Source organism: Etheostoma spectabile, chromosome 9 (assembly GCF_008692095.1).
Source record: "Etheostoma spectabile isolate EspeVRDwgs_2016 chromosome 9, UIUC_Espe_1.0, whole genome shotgun sequence".
Taxonomy (NCBI): domain Eukaryota; kingdom Metazoa; phylum Chordata; class Actinopteri; order Perciformes; family Percidae; genus Etheostoma; species Etheostoma spectabile.
In genome coordinates, this window is record NC_045741.1 from 2494484 (window position 1) to 2509063 (window position 14580).

At 41.8% G+C, this 14580-nt stretch overlaps 1 protein-coding gene across 1 annotated transcript; it reads right to left on the minus strand.

The window, feature by feature from the left end:
- Positions 1–608: 608 nt before the first annotated feature.
- On the minus strand, positions 609–13233 carry lmo4b (LIM domain only 4b). Its single transcript, XM_032525118.1, has 5 exons — positions 12742–13233; positions 10863–11103; positions 5671–5767; positions 3308–3463; positions 609–992 (listed from the first exon to the last, which is right to left on the minus strand). Exons 2-5 carry the CDS (start codon positions 11096–11098, stop codon positions 984–986), a joined length of 498 nt encoding a protein of 165 aa, XP_032381009.1. The 5' UTR covers positions 11099–11103; positions 12742–13233; the 3' UTR covers positions 609–983.
- Positions 13234–14580: the final 1347 nt, after the last annotated feature.

Here is a 14580-nt window from a genome sequence, read left to right on the forward strand (position 1 = left end):
TTCTGGGTTTTTACAATGAATTTAAGGAGGCTTTTTTTTTTTAAATCTTCAATATTTTTATTAAATACACCATACTGGAGCAAATGTCTCGGAAAATATCACAAATAAATTTCTCTTTCATTCAGCATTTATATGTTGATGATGATGATCTCTACATTACTAACTATGAGCAAGTTTCTTTCCGTTTGCCATGGGTTTAGGTTGGGGGGGGGGGACTGGAGTGCGGAGGATTCAGATGTACTGTAGCCACGCCTCGACAACGACATTTACATGCATACTGTACATACATGGTAGTTTTACAAATACACCTAGAGAGTGTTCATGATTTGTTTTCCACAAAAAGCCACAGATTTCTTTTTTTTTCTTTTTTTAAACCCCATCTTTTTACTATATATGCCATCAAAAAAAGGAAAAAGAAAAACATTCCCCTTCAAAAACACTTAAAATATATAAAGTGGAAACACCATGTTGTTTGGAAATGAGGATAGAAAAGGAAGAGACAAAAAAAATAATCAAAAAGTCCCAGGTTTTTCCCCCTAAAAATGTCTTGAAACCAAATATGCAGAGTTGAAAAGCCTGCATCTCTTTAACATCATTAGTCTTTTTTTTCTTCTCCTCACTTCAGTCACAACATCCTCTTGTGTGTTACTTAATTTTCTCTTCCTCAAGAGTCCCCTTGGATTCTGATTGGTCTCCTTTTATGTATGCATTTTTTTTAATTCCAAGGGTTATGGAGTCCTCAGCGTCCCGTAACAGGTGCATTAAGTGCAAGTATCCGCCCATATTTGTGGAAAAGCCAAGGTTGAAGGCAGAGCGTTTTTGGGTATGGGTTAGCAGAAATAAAGGTCAGGTAACTGGTAAGATGGGTAGAGGGTTCCTTTGGGGCAAAGGGCCTGGGGTGCTGCTGATCCACGCTGTCTTGGGTGACAATGAGTAAGGGCTAAAATGAAGGCACACATCCTGCTTCCTGCATGGCTCCCCACCTAACACACCTGAATAGTGAGAGATACAAAAAAAAAAAACTTTTTTGAGAACTTTGGGACATCATTGACAATATCAGTCATATCATCAATATATGAATCTACTTTCCACCAGCTCTACCGTTTGATTTATTGATAAGCCAGGCTTTGAAAAACATCTGCCGTCCCATTTACTTTGCATTAACTTAAAAGTGCATCCATGAAGCGATTCTCTTTGGTATAATTAGAACCACGCTCCAACTGCAGGAGGGGTTCAGTCCTGTGAAACAGAAAGAGAAAAAAAAAAAATCTTTTTTCTTTTTCTTTTTCTTCTTTATGATTCTTAGGGGCGATTTACTTTTCCCTTCATCCCTCAAATCACTAGGAGGGCTTCAGTCTATTAGTAATTGCAAACTCCTACTTGGGGGCTAATTAAAGTGACTGACGCTGGGAGGGTCTCGCTCCCCTGGGTCAAAGCAGCTCTGTATGAAAGAGGTAATTTGTCTGTTCTGAACAAAGAGATTAGGAAAGGAGCTAGGAAGAAAAGCTTAATAAATGAGCATCAGATGTCCTACGCCGCCGAACGCCGACAACACCAATTATGTCACGGCAAAAAAAATTGAAAATAAAATCGCACATCATCAAAACAACGGTCAGCAGATAACCCCCGTGTTTCCATATGAGTGGTAACTGCTTCATTTTCTCTCCACTAAACCAGCCTGTGTTTCCGTGTTCAATCTATGCGCTGCTGTTAGGGATACATGAGCTATATTGATTTTGAGAGCTGTAAATTCTACTGTACGTCTGCCATTTGAGGGCCGTCTACACTCAGGTTATAGCAAGAAGGAAGGAGAATGTGTGTGTGATAGCGTGCTTTCAGCGGCGGGCTAATTCTCCTTCATTTCACTCGCCGAGATAACAAAAGCATCCCGAGACCGTTCCCGCTGAGCGACGCCTCTCTTGTTTATTTAATAATTCTCTCGCTCTGCTATAATTAAAGCACCGGGGCCAATATTCCGATTGCATTTTAGCATCAATAATTCAGCAGTTTTTCACTACAATTGATGTTAGTGCATAAATAAACAATGAGGCCTCATATTTACTACACCAGCCATGCTACAAGAGACATGGGGGGGGGGGGGTGTAAGGACTTAACAGACATTTAAAATTAAGCTAGATATGCAACGGCTTTCATTTAAATGTGACAGCTTTAAGAGCTCTAAGAGCTGATTTGTAGAAGTGACAAGCCCTTAAAAGGCCTTCTGGAGGCGCGGGGGGGGGGGGGGGGGGGGGGGGGGGGGGGTGGGGAGGGGGGGGGGGGGGTGGGGAGGGGGGGGGAAGGGCCTTAGAGTACTACCTCTCCCTCTACTCACAACCACTCAAGGTAAATGCATGCTCGCAACAATATAATTCCTCTTTCAGTCAGACTCACACACACTCCAAACACCTCCCCCCCCCCCGTATCTCTTGGTGTGCTGTGTGCACAGACAAGGTATCAATAAAGCTCCTCGTTGTGAGGCAAAAATGATTATCTCTCCTGCGGGGGCAGAATGAAGCTATCCTGAAGAATGAAGTTATCCTTCGTATATGATTAGACCTTCTGTTTTGCTTTCACTGGAGGCATCAAGATCAAATCGGGGGGGGGGGAGCCATGAAGACAGCTTCCATGATGTACTGGCTTTTGCAGCTTACTCTCTGTGTTCAACCCTCAGGTCCTTGGATACATATTTTTGGCCTTGGGAGTAATAACGTAGCCCAGGTAATGCCGGTCTTTTTGATGCAGTGGTCAAATACTGTTTTTTTTTTGTTTTTTTTTTGTTTAAACATACTAATGGCAGCGTGAGTTGGTAGTCTGCCTCGGGACAGCAAATAAATTCAAGATGATTCAAGTATGTATCGGCTCAAGAGGACAGCAGTACAAAAAAATAAATCATAATTCAAATGTTTTGTACCAACGGTCAATACAGATTTTCTGAGTGAATGTCCTTCCAACAAGAAGGATGGAAAAAAAATCCATCTGCCATCTACAAATAAAATTTGTCTGTGCTCTGTAAGATTTAGTATCTGCTGCGTGCCTCGCGGTGAAGGCGAATCGACGGTGCGAATGTAAACTGAGTGACAAATGTTGCAGGGAAAATTACAGATGTTTTTCTTTCTCCTGCTAATGACACCAGCTGACTGATAACAAGCTTTTACAGACTCGTACTTTGAAAGTGATCAGCCTTTCCGTCCGTTTTTAATGCTTAAAAAATGAGACCACAAACAAGTCCGGAGCAATTTCTGTCATCATCACCCAACAGACAGCCCCCGCCATGTGTCTCTGGTGCAGAGGGAGGGAGGGATCTTACCTTCTGGTCGGGCAGTAGTGGGTTCGTCTGCAGTGAACTCAAATGGCCGTTGATGAGTGCTGTGGGTCTGTCGTGTTCGCAGAACAGGCTGCCATTGATGTAGTGGAACCGATCCCCGGGGACGAGCCGGTTCCGGCAGGTGGAACAAGTGAAACACTGCGGGGGGGGGGGGGCAGGGGGGGGATTACACACACACACACACACACACACACACACACACACACAAACACACACAAACACACACAACACACAGAAAGAGACAGCTGTTAACTAGGGCTGCACAATATATTGTTTCTTTAATCGCCATCGCGATATCAACAAACGCAATATACACACACCGTAAAAGGCTGCGACTTTATGGAATACACCCTTGATCAGTGGAAAACTGCACTTTAAAATATAACTGTTCTTTTTTTGTGGCACTTTTATACGAAATGCAATGTTCATTTTGTTCAAAGAACGAATGCTGGGAAATGATTTCCTTTCATTTGTTTTCAAAAATTTAAAAAAACATTTGTAGCGTTTTAGAAGAATACTGAACGCAGCAGCAATACAGAACTGAGAACATTTTATTGGTTTATTTATCGCAAAGTATCGCGATATTCAACAACATTATCGCATATTTTTCTGTTATCATGCAGCCCGAGTTGCGAAACAAACTGCCGCAATAACCTTTTAGCTAAAGGCAGCAGAACTGAGTGCACGTTAACATCTGTTTATTTATTGCGAGTGATATGGTCCGGCGCTACCGTTCCCAGCCAGGCCCGAGGACCACGAGGCGGTGCTCCATCCTGTTAGGAGGAACACCAGGGAGCTCGTGACATATGTGTGTGCAGGTGTCAGCGGCGGTTAGCAGTGAAAATCCAGATAGGACTAGTTAACAGCAATGTAGGACTTTCCTAATTTCTTTGACTAATTGATTAATGGTTTGGTCTATGAACTGTCAGAAAAATAATGAAATAAAATGTCAATCACAATTTCCTTAAGTCCAAGTTAATGTTATCGGATGTCTTGTTTTGTCCGACCCAAAGTCCCAACCAAAGCTATTTCATTTACGATCACATAGAGGACAAAGAAGAGCAGCTTTTACAGTCGAGAAAAAAAACTAGGAATCAAATATCAAAATAGATGGAGATTACATTTCTGTTGACGTTCTGTCAACTGGTTAATCAACTAATTGCTTTAGCCCTTCAGCAATAAATGATTAATACAATGATTACAGCTTAGAAACTAAACTTTTTGGTCCTTTATATTAAAATGCTTACATTTTTTTTTTTTTCATTAATAATTGCTTTACACTATCATAACCCTGCTCTTCATAGATAGCAGCTCTGTGTATACGAGACTCAGTACCTTAGTGTTGTAGCCCCATCCCCCTGGGACACCCTACCTGCAGAAATCCAAAATGCTACATCCCTGGACATATTTTTAAAAAAAAACTCCTGAAACACCACCCTAATTCGGTCTCCTTGGGTTTCTTGAAAAGCACTATATTAATGCAAGTTATTACTATTGTTATTATTATTATTATTATTATTATTATAATTATATTATTATGTGCTACTATGTTCAAATTGTGTGATATATTCAATTCAGTACAACTGTATGTATCTCCGTAAGGTCGGCTGTGAAGAAAATCCCAAGGCCTTCATCTAAGGCTGGGAAATACAAGGCTAGATATCGCCGTTCATTTTGGATATTACGATATGACACAAGTGGTGTCTTTTCCTGATTTTAAAGGCTGCATCACAGTAAATTGATGAGATTTTATGAACTTACCAGACTTAGCTGTTCTATTATTTGCCTTTACCCACTTAGTCATTGTATGCACATTATTGGTGACTATTTTTCAAAACTCTCATTATTTGAATATGTTGTGAAAGCAGCAATAGCCAACCCTACAATATTGCTTCAATATCAACATTGAGGTATTTGGTCAAAAACATTGGAGATATTTGATATTTGTAATACATCAATCTTATATCAATATTTGATACTAGATATTTTCTTAAATGTTCAATATCTTAATACTGTGATATGACCTAAGTGTTGCTGGTTTTAAAGGCTGCATCACAGTAAAGTGATGTACTTTTCTGAACTAACCAGACTGTTGTAGATGTTCTATTATTTAAATGTATCCCCTTAGTCATTGTATCCACATTACTGATGATTATTTATCAAAACTCTCTTTGTGTTCATATTTTACAACGATAGTCAACCCTATAATATCGACATTGGTGTATTTGGTCAAAAACATTGTGAGATTTGATTTTCTCCATTTGGCCCAGCTCCACTTTAATCTCAGTGCGTAGCATTCTTACGTTATCCAGTTTAAAGCTTTCCTAGAGGAAACGGGAGTTTACCTTGAGGTGGTACACATTGCCCTGTGCCCTCATCACAAGTTCACTGGCTGGAATGGACTGACCACAAGCGCTGCAAGCTCCACTGTTCCCAAATAATCTGAGAAAAAGGGAGGAAGAAGAAGGAGAAGAGCACATTTTACTATGGAACCCATATATACACATTCATAGCTTTAGCCTCATATAATGGACTGTGGCATCCACACTTCAGGGGGCAATTACAGAATTCTTTAAGTGGGGTGGCACAGAAAGGGACCAAAAATCAGTTGGGAAGGGGGGGGAGGGATGCAACACAATGTAAGTATGCTAAATAAACAGCACATTCATTATTCAAATTGTATATCTGAATACAATACACATTCCCTATATCTATTTATCAGTCTGCCACTTTCATTAAAAAACATTTCCAGTGCTAGATCCATGGTATCCCAAGTTTGGATAGTCATCATGGAAACATGAATTGGTCATGTGACAAGGGCTGGGGAGACTGGCAGAACAGGCAGCCAAATAGACAGTACTCTGATCCAATGGAAATCACATTTGTCAGATTGACAGCACTCTAGCCTCATGGATTGGGGCTAGAGCCCCGCTCCCACCACACTTGTGTCTACTGAGATGTGACTGAATGAAAACTATGGTCAGTGCAAAGTTCACTATACCCCCCGGTCCATTTCTAAAGCCTGCAGGAGGAAAAAGAGAGCAGAGGAGAGTAACAGAATGAATAAAGAGAAAATCATCACAACACTGACGGAGAAATGAATCCTCGAGCACTCTGTACACTCTCCACAAGCATCTATCTAGCACTGAAACTGCATATTACTTCTGGTGCACTTTTTTTGCAACCTAATAATAACCTGGAACATAAGCAATCAGGACCTAAGAGGATTTGATTGTACAGCCAGGCGGAGACGTAGGGCTTTTGCCATTAGGACTCCTGTGAATGCTCTGTCAGTGCCGTGTTTCCATTAGAAACCAGTAGCTACTCGGGTTGATATATAATGTGCATGGGTTAACCTTTTCAATCATGGTGTCAACACTTAGATTTGCTTCTGCTCATCTCTCTCTCCCTCTCTCTCTCTCTCTCTTGCCCCCTCTCTCTCCCTCTCTCTCTCTCCCTCTTGATAATGAAATGCTTGCTCCAGCTTCCCTTCTATCTTCCTTCTGAGTCCACAATTTAGATTACTTCATCTCGGTGAGCAGCAAACTGAATGAAATTTCGATTTGAGCAGAAAGTAATTTACTGGGATCTGGACCCATTTGTCATCATATCTCACCGGGTGTTTGCTCTATCACTGCACTTTTCCTAAGCAATCAAATAAGACCACGGCATCTGACATGCTCCGGAGAGAAGGGGAGAGAGGGATGGAAAGAGAAAGGGATACAGGGGAGTGGTTAACATTGGTGTGCGTGTGTGTGCATCAGATAAAGTTGTTTGGCTTAAAAAAAAAAAATTAACAAGAAAAAAGAAACAACGAGGGGAAAGCGTTGTAAGAGTAACATTTTTTTCTCCCTTTTTTCTGTTCAGACATTCTTGAGGACAATTTTCCGAAAAGTATTTAACAAAGTCACGTCGAGACAGAGCGAGGGAATAAATGCTTCTACCATCCCAACAATAACCTAAGCAGTTGTTGATATGTTGACAAACAAACAAGCCAGAGCTCTCTGCAAAGGGACACAGAAATGGCTTTCAATAAGACAGCCTAGGCAGAAGCAAATTTTGTCTTAGCATCGTTTGGAAAGGCTCCATCAAAACTCAATTTCAGAAACTAATTAACTGTCGTCCCAACACTGCCAATTCTCTGCTTTCACTGGGACAAACATCATAGTTGAAATGAACATATAGGCCCGTTGTTTTAAGACTCTTGTGCTTGGGCAATCTGTGAAAAAGCAAAAAAAAAAAAAAACACTTCTTGTGCAAAGATGTTCCTGCATTTCAAAGCCTGACTCCCTCGAAAATTCTAACTTTGCTAAAACGGAAAAATCTGTTCTTCCATGTTCATGTTGCATTTATTCCCCGAGGAGTTTCGTCTGTGAGAAAGCTCTTGAGGGGTGTTGAAGAATAACAAAGACTAAAGGACGCTTTCACCACAGCCTTTTTATATTTCACCAGTGTGAAACTCAAAGCAGGACAATTAATTTATCAAGGAATAGCTTTTGATAGTATTTGATTTAAGGAGCCAGAGCTTTTAGGTGCTAAATTAAGCTGCTATTTCGGTTTGAACTTAGGCTTTAATGGCCTCCTCTGCCAGTGACCTACAGCGCTGAGGTAAAGTAGACAGCCCAGGTCAGTATAATTAAGGCCAAGGGACAGTTTAATTGCAGTGACACATCTGGTTTCAGCTTTTTCCCTTCCTAAATAAAAAAGAAATTGGTGGCTCTTACTATGTTTTTTTGGCAGATGGCTTCATCTTGATTTATCGGTTTTCTTCCCCCACGGATCTGGCTTTGCTACAACCAACGTGTTTGATTCAATTAAATTACATACAAAACATAACAAAAAAACAAACATTCAGAGCTGTCTGTTATCTATATAGGCAATGGCTATTGGATTTCATTTCAGCACTGACTGCCAGGTGAAATATAGCATGGCTTCCAGCTAGGCTGTCTGGTAAATGCAGACCTCATTCACCAAGGCCTTTGAGTAGGGTAAAATTACCCCCACAACAATGATTTCTGCAACACAGTCCATTAAAAATGCCTCTCTACATCAGCAGCCAAAGCACCTTAAAAGCACTAGATTGATACTGAAGCGGGGCTTTGCATAATGGCAAGAGCTGCATTAGAGAAAAGGGTGGAGGGGCCGGGGGTGGGGTGGGCTGGGATGGGATGGGAAGATTGCTAGGTTGAGGGAGGGCGAGTGTGGATGTGTTGTGTATGTTCATGTGTTTTGGGAACAGGGGGACGGGGAGGTGTGAGCGTGTGCATGTGCGTGTGCATGTGCGTGTGCGTGTGCATGTGCGTGTGTGTGTGTGTGGAGGGGTGGGTGGTGGAGGTGGTGGTGGATCAGCCAAATTACACTTGGTTAATTCAGAGTAACAGATCTGGCCCCAAGTGAATTGAAGGCCTTGAATTAATTCTGTTATGACAAATCAAGATAAACGTTTCCCCTAAATTGCATGCGATTTAATTAATTTCTGAAATCCCGGGCCTTTCCTGGCCTAATAGTTCACATTCTCTTGTGCTGCCATAGTGCTTGAGTGGGCAGACTTCAAAGTGATATTAAATAACCAACTATTAGATTTACCTCACACGTTCTATTGGAAAAGTGCCATTTAATTACCTAGGCTTATTCAATTAAAGGGGACAGCATTCTCCCTGAATCCAGCAGCCACAAGTTAATTAATTCTCCCTCTACTAGCAGCCCACAGAAATAATATCACCTCCAGCTTAAAACAACATGATCCCTGCAGCAAACGCAACTTTGGCTTAAAAGTTTGACATTAAACCTTTTTGGTGGCAGCGCTTGCATGAAAAAAAGAGAGATGGTGCCTGTCTTGTGATGTGTGTGAATATTCCTACTTGATTGATGGGAGATGGATATCATCCCAGGCCAGGCATACATCCCATTATGGCTGTGATGCCATGCGTTCAATCAGATGAGCATTTTCTTATCAGCTGTATTAATATAAGTTTGGGGCTATAAACGTATGTGATATGGGCAGTATTGCAGTCTGTCACAAAAAAATGAATCTGCCCCTTTAAGATGAGTGGGGGGGGGGGGGGGGGGGGGGGGGGGGGGGGGGGGAGCGGCAAATGGCCTTCGCAATAATCCCTCTTCTCTATCTGTCTCTCTCTCCTGCTCTCTCTCAAAAGCCAATTTGGTTAATTAAATGTTTTGTTTGCCGTGTGGCTCTCATTCATTTCGGACACGTCATTGGGAGCGGATACAAGCCAGGGACCAGATCTCATTAGATAAAACCCATCAGGACTAAAGGAAATGGAGGGGGACTATAATTAAAGCATTTAATTGTGTAGACTCACTGTCAGATGTTTTTTTCCCCCCGCCGCTCCTATCTTTATCTCCACAGAGATCTCGCGGTTCCATAATATGCGTGTTTAGCTCTTCTACCAAGCATGCTCTCATTACAAGTGGGAAAGGTGTATCCACGTTTTCCCCCCCGTTCCAATTTTAATTACGTTATAGTCCCATTATGAAAGAAGTACCCCATTGACTTCCTCATCCTTTTTATGAGGTGGGTGTGGGAGCGCGCAGGCACGCTTTAGATTTTGAATTATCTGTGCAGATTGAAGAGCAGTGTTGCATGTTCATGTTGACAGAAGTGCAGTTCCATCTTTTAGATTATTAATGCAAAAACAATCCATGTATTTTAACAGTATGAAAACAGAAAATTTCTACTAAAAAAACACAACACGTCTTGCATCGATATAAAAATGACCTGAAGTGTTAGAGAATAATAGTCAAAACAGTTAATTGATGGGTTGAAAATCAATATCATTCTTGCGTCCCAGGGTGACTCCAGAAAGTATTTGAACTTCCAGTAAACTGTGCCTTGTGCCGTCACATCAGACTGCTCTACATTACCAGAATGAGAGTGTCATCAATAAGCTCTGCTTGGGTGTCTGGCACACCTACTAGAATATTTAAAAAGCCTCTCTTTGCTAATTAAATGGGGCTTTTCTATATATATATATATATATATATATATATATATATATATATATAGACCAACAAATAAAACAATAATCTGTGCCCAACACCAACACTGTACATATGTCTCGCAGAGCAAACATAAATCTGACAAGACCAATTTTCTGTCCTTCAGTTAACCATGAACAGCAAAGAGGACAGACATGCAGATGGTCTGCAGAGCAACTCTTTTGCTTTGTTGCTAAGTCAACATGCCAGCGTCTTTGACCTCTTTCAGGGTAAACCAGGGAGAATTCAACCAGGACACTTTAATGAACACTGATGACGTTAGTACAATTTGAGACACATGCTCTGAAGAAACACACCCAAGCTTGCTGATCATTGCGTGACTAGCCCCATTTTTGTTTGTTTATAACTTGACTTAACTTAACTTGTCTTTCTTAACATCTTCCAGGACTTCTAAAAAGTGATTTTATCTGGTTTTCTGAGAAACACAATTCTCGTGGAAAAAATGTACGTAAAAACGTGAAATTTATTATCTCCTAAAAATGAGTGTTAATCGAAAATAAAGCATGGATTTTCTCACCTGATATAGTCGTTTCTACAGAGGATCATGCCGCTTTTTGTGTAGCACGACGTGCCGATTTCGCCCAGCTGGGCCTGGCAGCAGGAGCACTTGAGGCATCGGCTGTGCCAGTAGCTGTCCATGGTGTAAAGGAGGAAACGGTCTGCGATTTTGCCTCCGCACCCTGCGCACCGCTTCCAGGACAGAGAACCTGTGCCCACGGGTGGTGGCTGGCTGCTGCCTCCGGGATTCACCATTGTCCCTGACAACAAACAAAACACAGAAGAGATGATATTAACAGACTGCTCGCTGTAAAAGTCACACCCACTAAAGTTGCTGTTCACACTTTTACCAGGCAAGTATTGTTTTGTATACAACTGGGTCAGCACACACACACACACACACACACACACACACACACCCCTATGTTGGATCCCCATACCATACAACAGGGTCCTGGATCATGTATGCCACAGGCCATAAGTCAATTTATTAATTATCCAAATAAAAATCCCAGCCCTTTGAACATCTTGTTCCATCAGCGTGGTCTTTAAACATCTGCAGACTTGTAAATCGTGTCAAAATACAATAACGGATCTTATAAAGGGAACCGGTCAGAGTCCTGTTCTGCCAGAAGAAAGCTACGGGTCATTTAGTGAACTAATCTGCCTTGATCTCTGTCTCATCCCCGTGCTGTTGCTTCTTTGGACCTCTCATGATAAACGTCTGTTAACTGTTAACCCCAGGGGCCAAAAGGAACAATTATGCAGCATGGGCTTTTGTTGAGCTGAATTCTAATCAGCACAATACTTCACCACACAATTTCTCTGACTCTATTGCAGTGAATAGCTGGGAGGTAGTGTTTATGGCAAAACACAAAAGGATACACAAAAGGCTATGTATGAACAGGCTGAATCCAAATTGGCTTCAAACTGACATGTGGCTCTGTGTTTACCAACACTTGATGCTTGGAGGCTTTTGACCTGAGGTCTGAAGATGATCTGTCCTGCAACTAAAAACCAATATTTAACAGCACCTTAATAGGGCATATAGACCGGATATACCACAATCCACCAGCAATGAGTCTAAGTGTTCTAATCTAATGCAATGCAGGCATTTGTTTCACCCACAAAATGAATGTGGGTTCTTTCAAATGTAATCCTCTCCAATTTGGTCAGGCAGACTACATGCCTGGATAAAGCCAAATCTTTGTTGAAAGGCAGGTAGGCTAATTAGAGTTGGGGAGAGGGGAGAAAGTGGGTGCACACAGAAAAGCATTCAGTAAGCCCATTAGCGATGGCTCTTAGGGACAAACCACAGCGTACCTTAGTGCTGATTAAATCTAAAAGGGGATGAATCAAAAAGCCGAGCTGAAAGTGACTCCCTGGATAAACAAGACAGACCATCGTCAAGTTTCATTCAGAGAGGAGTTTCTTTTTTTCCGCTGAGAGATGGAGGGGGCAGGAGGGGAAGGTGAAGAGGAGGGGGGTGGCTTTTAACTTAAATGGGCTAACTCAAGTAATTACACGGGCAGGCAATTTGGGCGCAGAGACCAAGTCATGGAAATAGAAAAGGAGAGGGGAGATAGAGAGAGTGAGAGAGAGCGAGAGAAAAACATATCAGTCAACCATGTGCTAAAAGGTTGCAGTTATTTTAATGGAAACTAAAAGAAATGTAGCATCACATTGCAGGGTAAATACGCGAATAGGGGCTAAAGAGGAGGCTAAATGTCGCAAGACTATCAAATATCAATGCTAGCATTCATGACAGAAAGACACGATAGAACCGACATGGGGCTACATTTCCAGAGTAAAGCGTACCGTAAGCTGTAAATACAAAGAATAAGAAACAGAAATTTTAGCCATGCAACAGAGTAACTGTAATATCAACGAACACCCACCTCGTTTGTCTCTTTTAAGAGTAATGGTTGTAAAGTTAATGACTTGCAGGGTATGCAGGTAAACAGGCAGGCTATAACAGTCCCAAAAAAGTACCGGTAACAAGCGATTGCCTACACTATCGCGCGCGGTCGGCCTCCAGCTCCGCGCGACAGCGAACCTCAGTGAGGACTTGTGAGCTCGGATGTTCACTGGCAACAAGCGGAGTGCCGAGCAAATGGAGTTATCAGATAGTATTTCCACTGGATGGTTCCCGTTGTACTGTTGCTGCTTTAGTGTTCTTTTTTTCGCTGGAACAAAAGGAGTCCATTGCAAGGCGTAATTACAGGTCTACGCATGCCGTGATGTCCTCAGACCGAGAAGTGCGTGTTTTGGCAAAAGAAAGGGAAAAGAAATAACGAGGCTGGCACAGAGGCTATGATTGACTGTCCTTCGCTCGGCTCTCTGGGTCCCGTTAGCTGCTTGTTCTACATGTGTCGCTGACAGGAAGAAACCTCCAGTAAAAACCCCTTTCGGCCGCGTGACGAAGGCGCCGCCGCAGCCAATCGGCGCGCAGTTCATTTAGCAGGAATAACAAACGCAGCCAATCAGGGGGAGGTGAGATTGACTTGGACACGCAGAGATGGATGGAAACGGAGGTGAATGGTAGAGAAGGACCGGAGAGGTGCGAAAGAGAACGGCGTAGAGACGAGTGTCAAATGTACACGCTTGAAAACAGTGACACGGAGAGAAAAGGCTTCAATACACCAATAACACCCTTCTAATAGGAGAGTGTGTTCAGTTTAATTAGTTTCACACCTAATAATTTACATTATGTAGCCTATTCTCTTCTTTAAGCTTATATTCACAAAGGGAATAATGTGCTGTGATAGCTGAATGTCAACTTATGGATCTCCTTTTTGACTGGTTTCACATAGGCACAGGCTGAATATTCTTCTAAATACTAGCTTCAATGACAGCATCCAGTAAGCTGCATTCATCTCACGTCTGAGTTTAATTAGTTGACATTCAATAACTACTTAGTTTACTGAGGGTGACTCCCACCTCTGGGAAATATCAAGGCCTAATAGCTGCGCAGTGGCGCCATCGCCTGTCACTGAAAATAATCGCAAGGCCTGCTGTCGTTTACAACACCATTACGACTCAGGTCATTGGTTTCAACACCTATTAAGGCTAATCCGCAAGGCCTCGATTTGGCTGAGATCCTTAATTCATTCAGTCTTACAGTTCAAGTTTTCCACCATCATGGTGGACTTCAAAGACAAGATACTCTGGAAGCAATTGCAACACCTTGTAATAGAAACAATGTGTTGCTGACATGTTAGCTAACGTGATGTTGAAAGAGAAGGTAATTCCTCCTCTTTTTCACTCAGCTTTTACCTAAAGAAAAGCTGAAGTTCTGCAGTGTAGCAAAAGGAAATTGTTTTGTGAAAAACCAGTGACGTCTTCAGTTTAACTTTTAAAAAAAAGTGTTGCTATTGGAGAAAAGTTGCCTCAGAGGAAAGTTATTTGAGATTCACCGGGTTGACCGGTTTTACATGACAAAACAGCTTCATTATAAGATGCCCCTGGCATCATTAGAAAGACATCAGATGTATAAGGACAATCTTTTTCTTTACTTTAATTGTTTAATTATTCCTGCAGCTCCAAGGAGAGTGTGCTGCATCAAGCTGATTTCCCTTTGGCAAAGCCAATGCTACTCCACCTTGGTTTGAGCCACATTCTCTTGACATCCTCATCAAGCCTCTCACTCGCTAGAACAAAAAACCACAGAAGATGGGCGAAGAATATCTTTTCCACCAAGGAATGATTAATTGATATAAATGATTAAAACAGAGGGA

What these genes read in the sequence shown, in the direction of transcription:
- lmo4b (XM_032525118.1), bottom strand. Translation starts at nt 11,098, where the DNA reads ATGGTGAATCCCGGAGGCAGCAGCCAGCCACCACCCGTGGGCACAGGT. An exon ending in TGTAGAAACGACTATATCAG is followed by an intron (nt 5,768 to 10,862) that starts GTGAGAAAATCC and finishes CCTTTTTCTCAG; the next exon opens with ATTATTTGGGAACAGTGGAG. An exon ending in GCAATGTGTACCACCTCAAG is followed by an intron (nt 3,464 to 5,670) that starts GTAAACTCCCGT and finishes CCCCCCCCGCAG; the next exon opens with TGTTTCACTTGTTCCACCTG.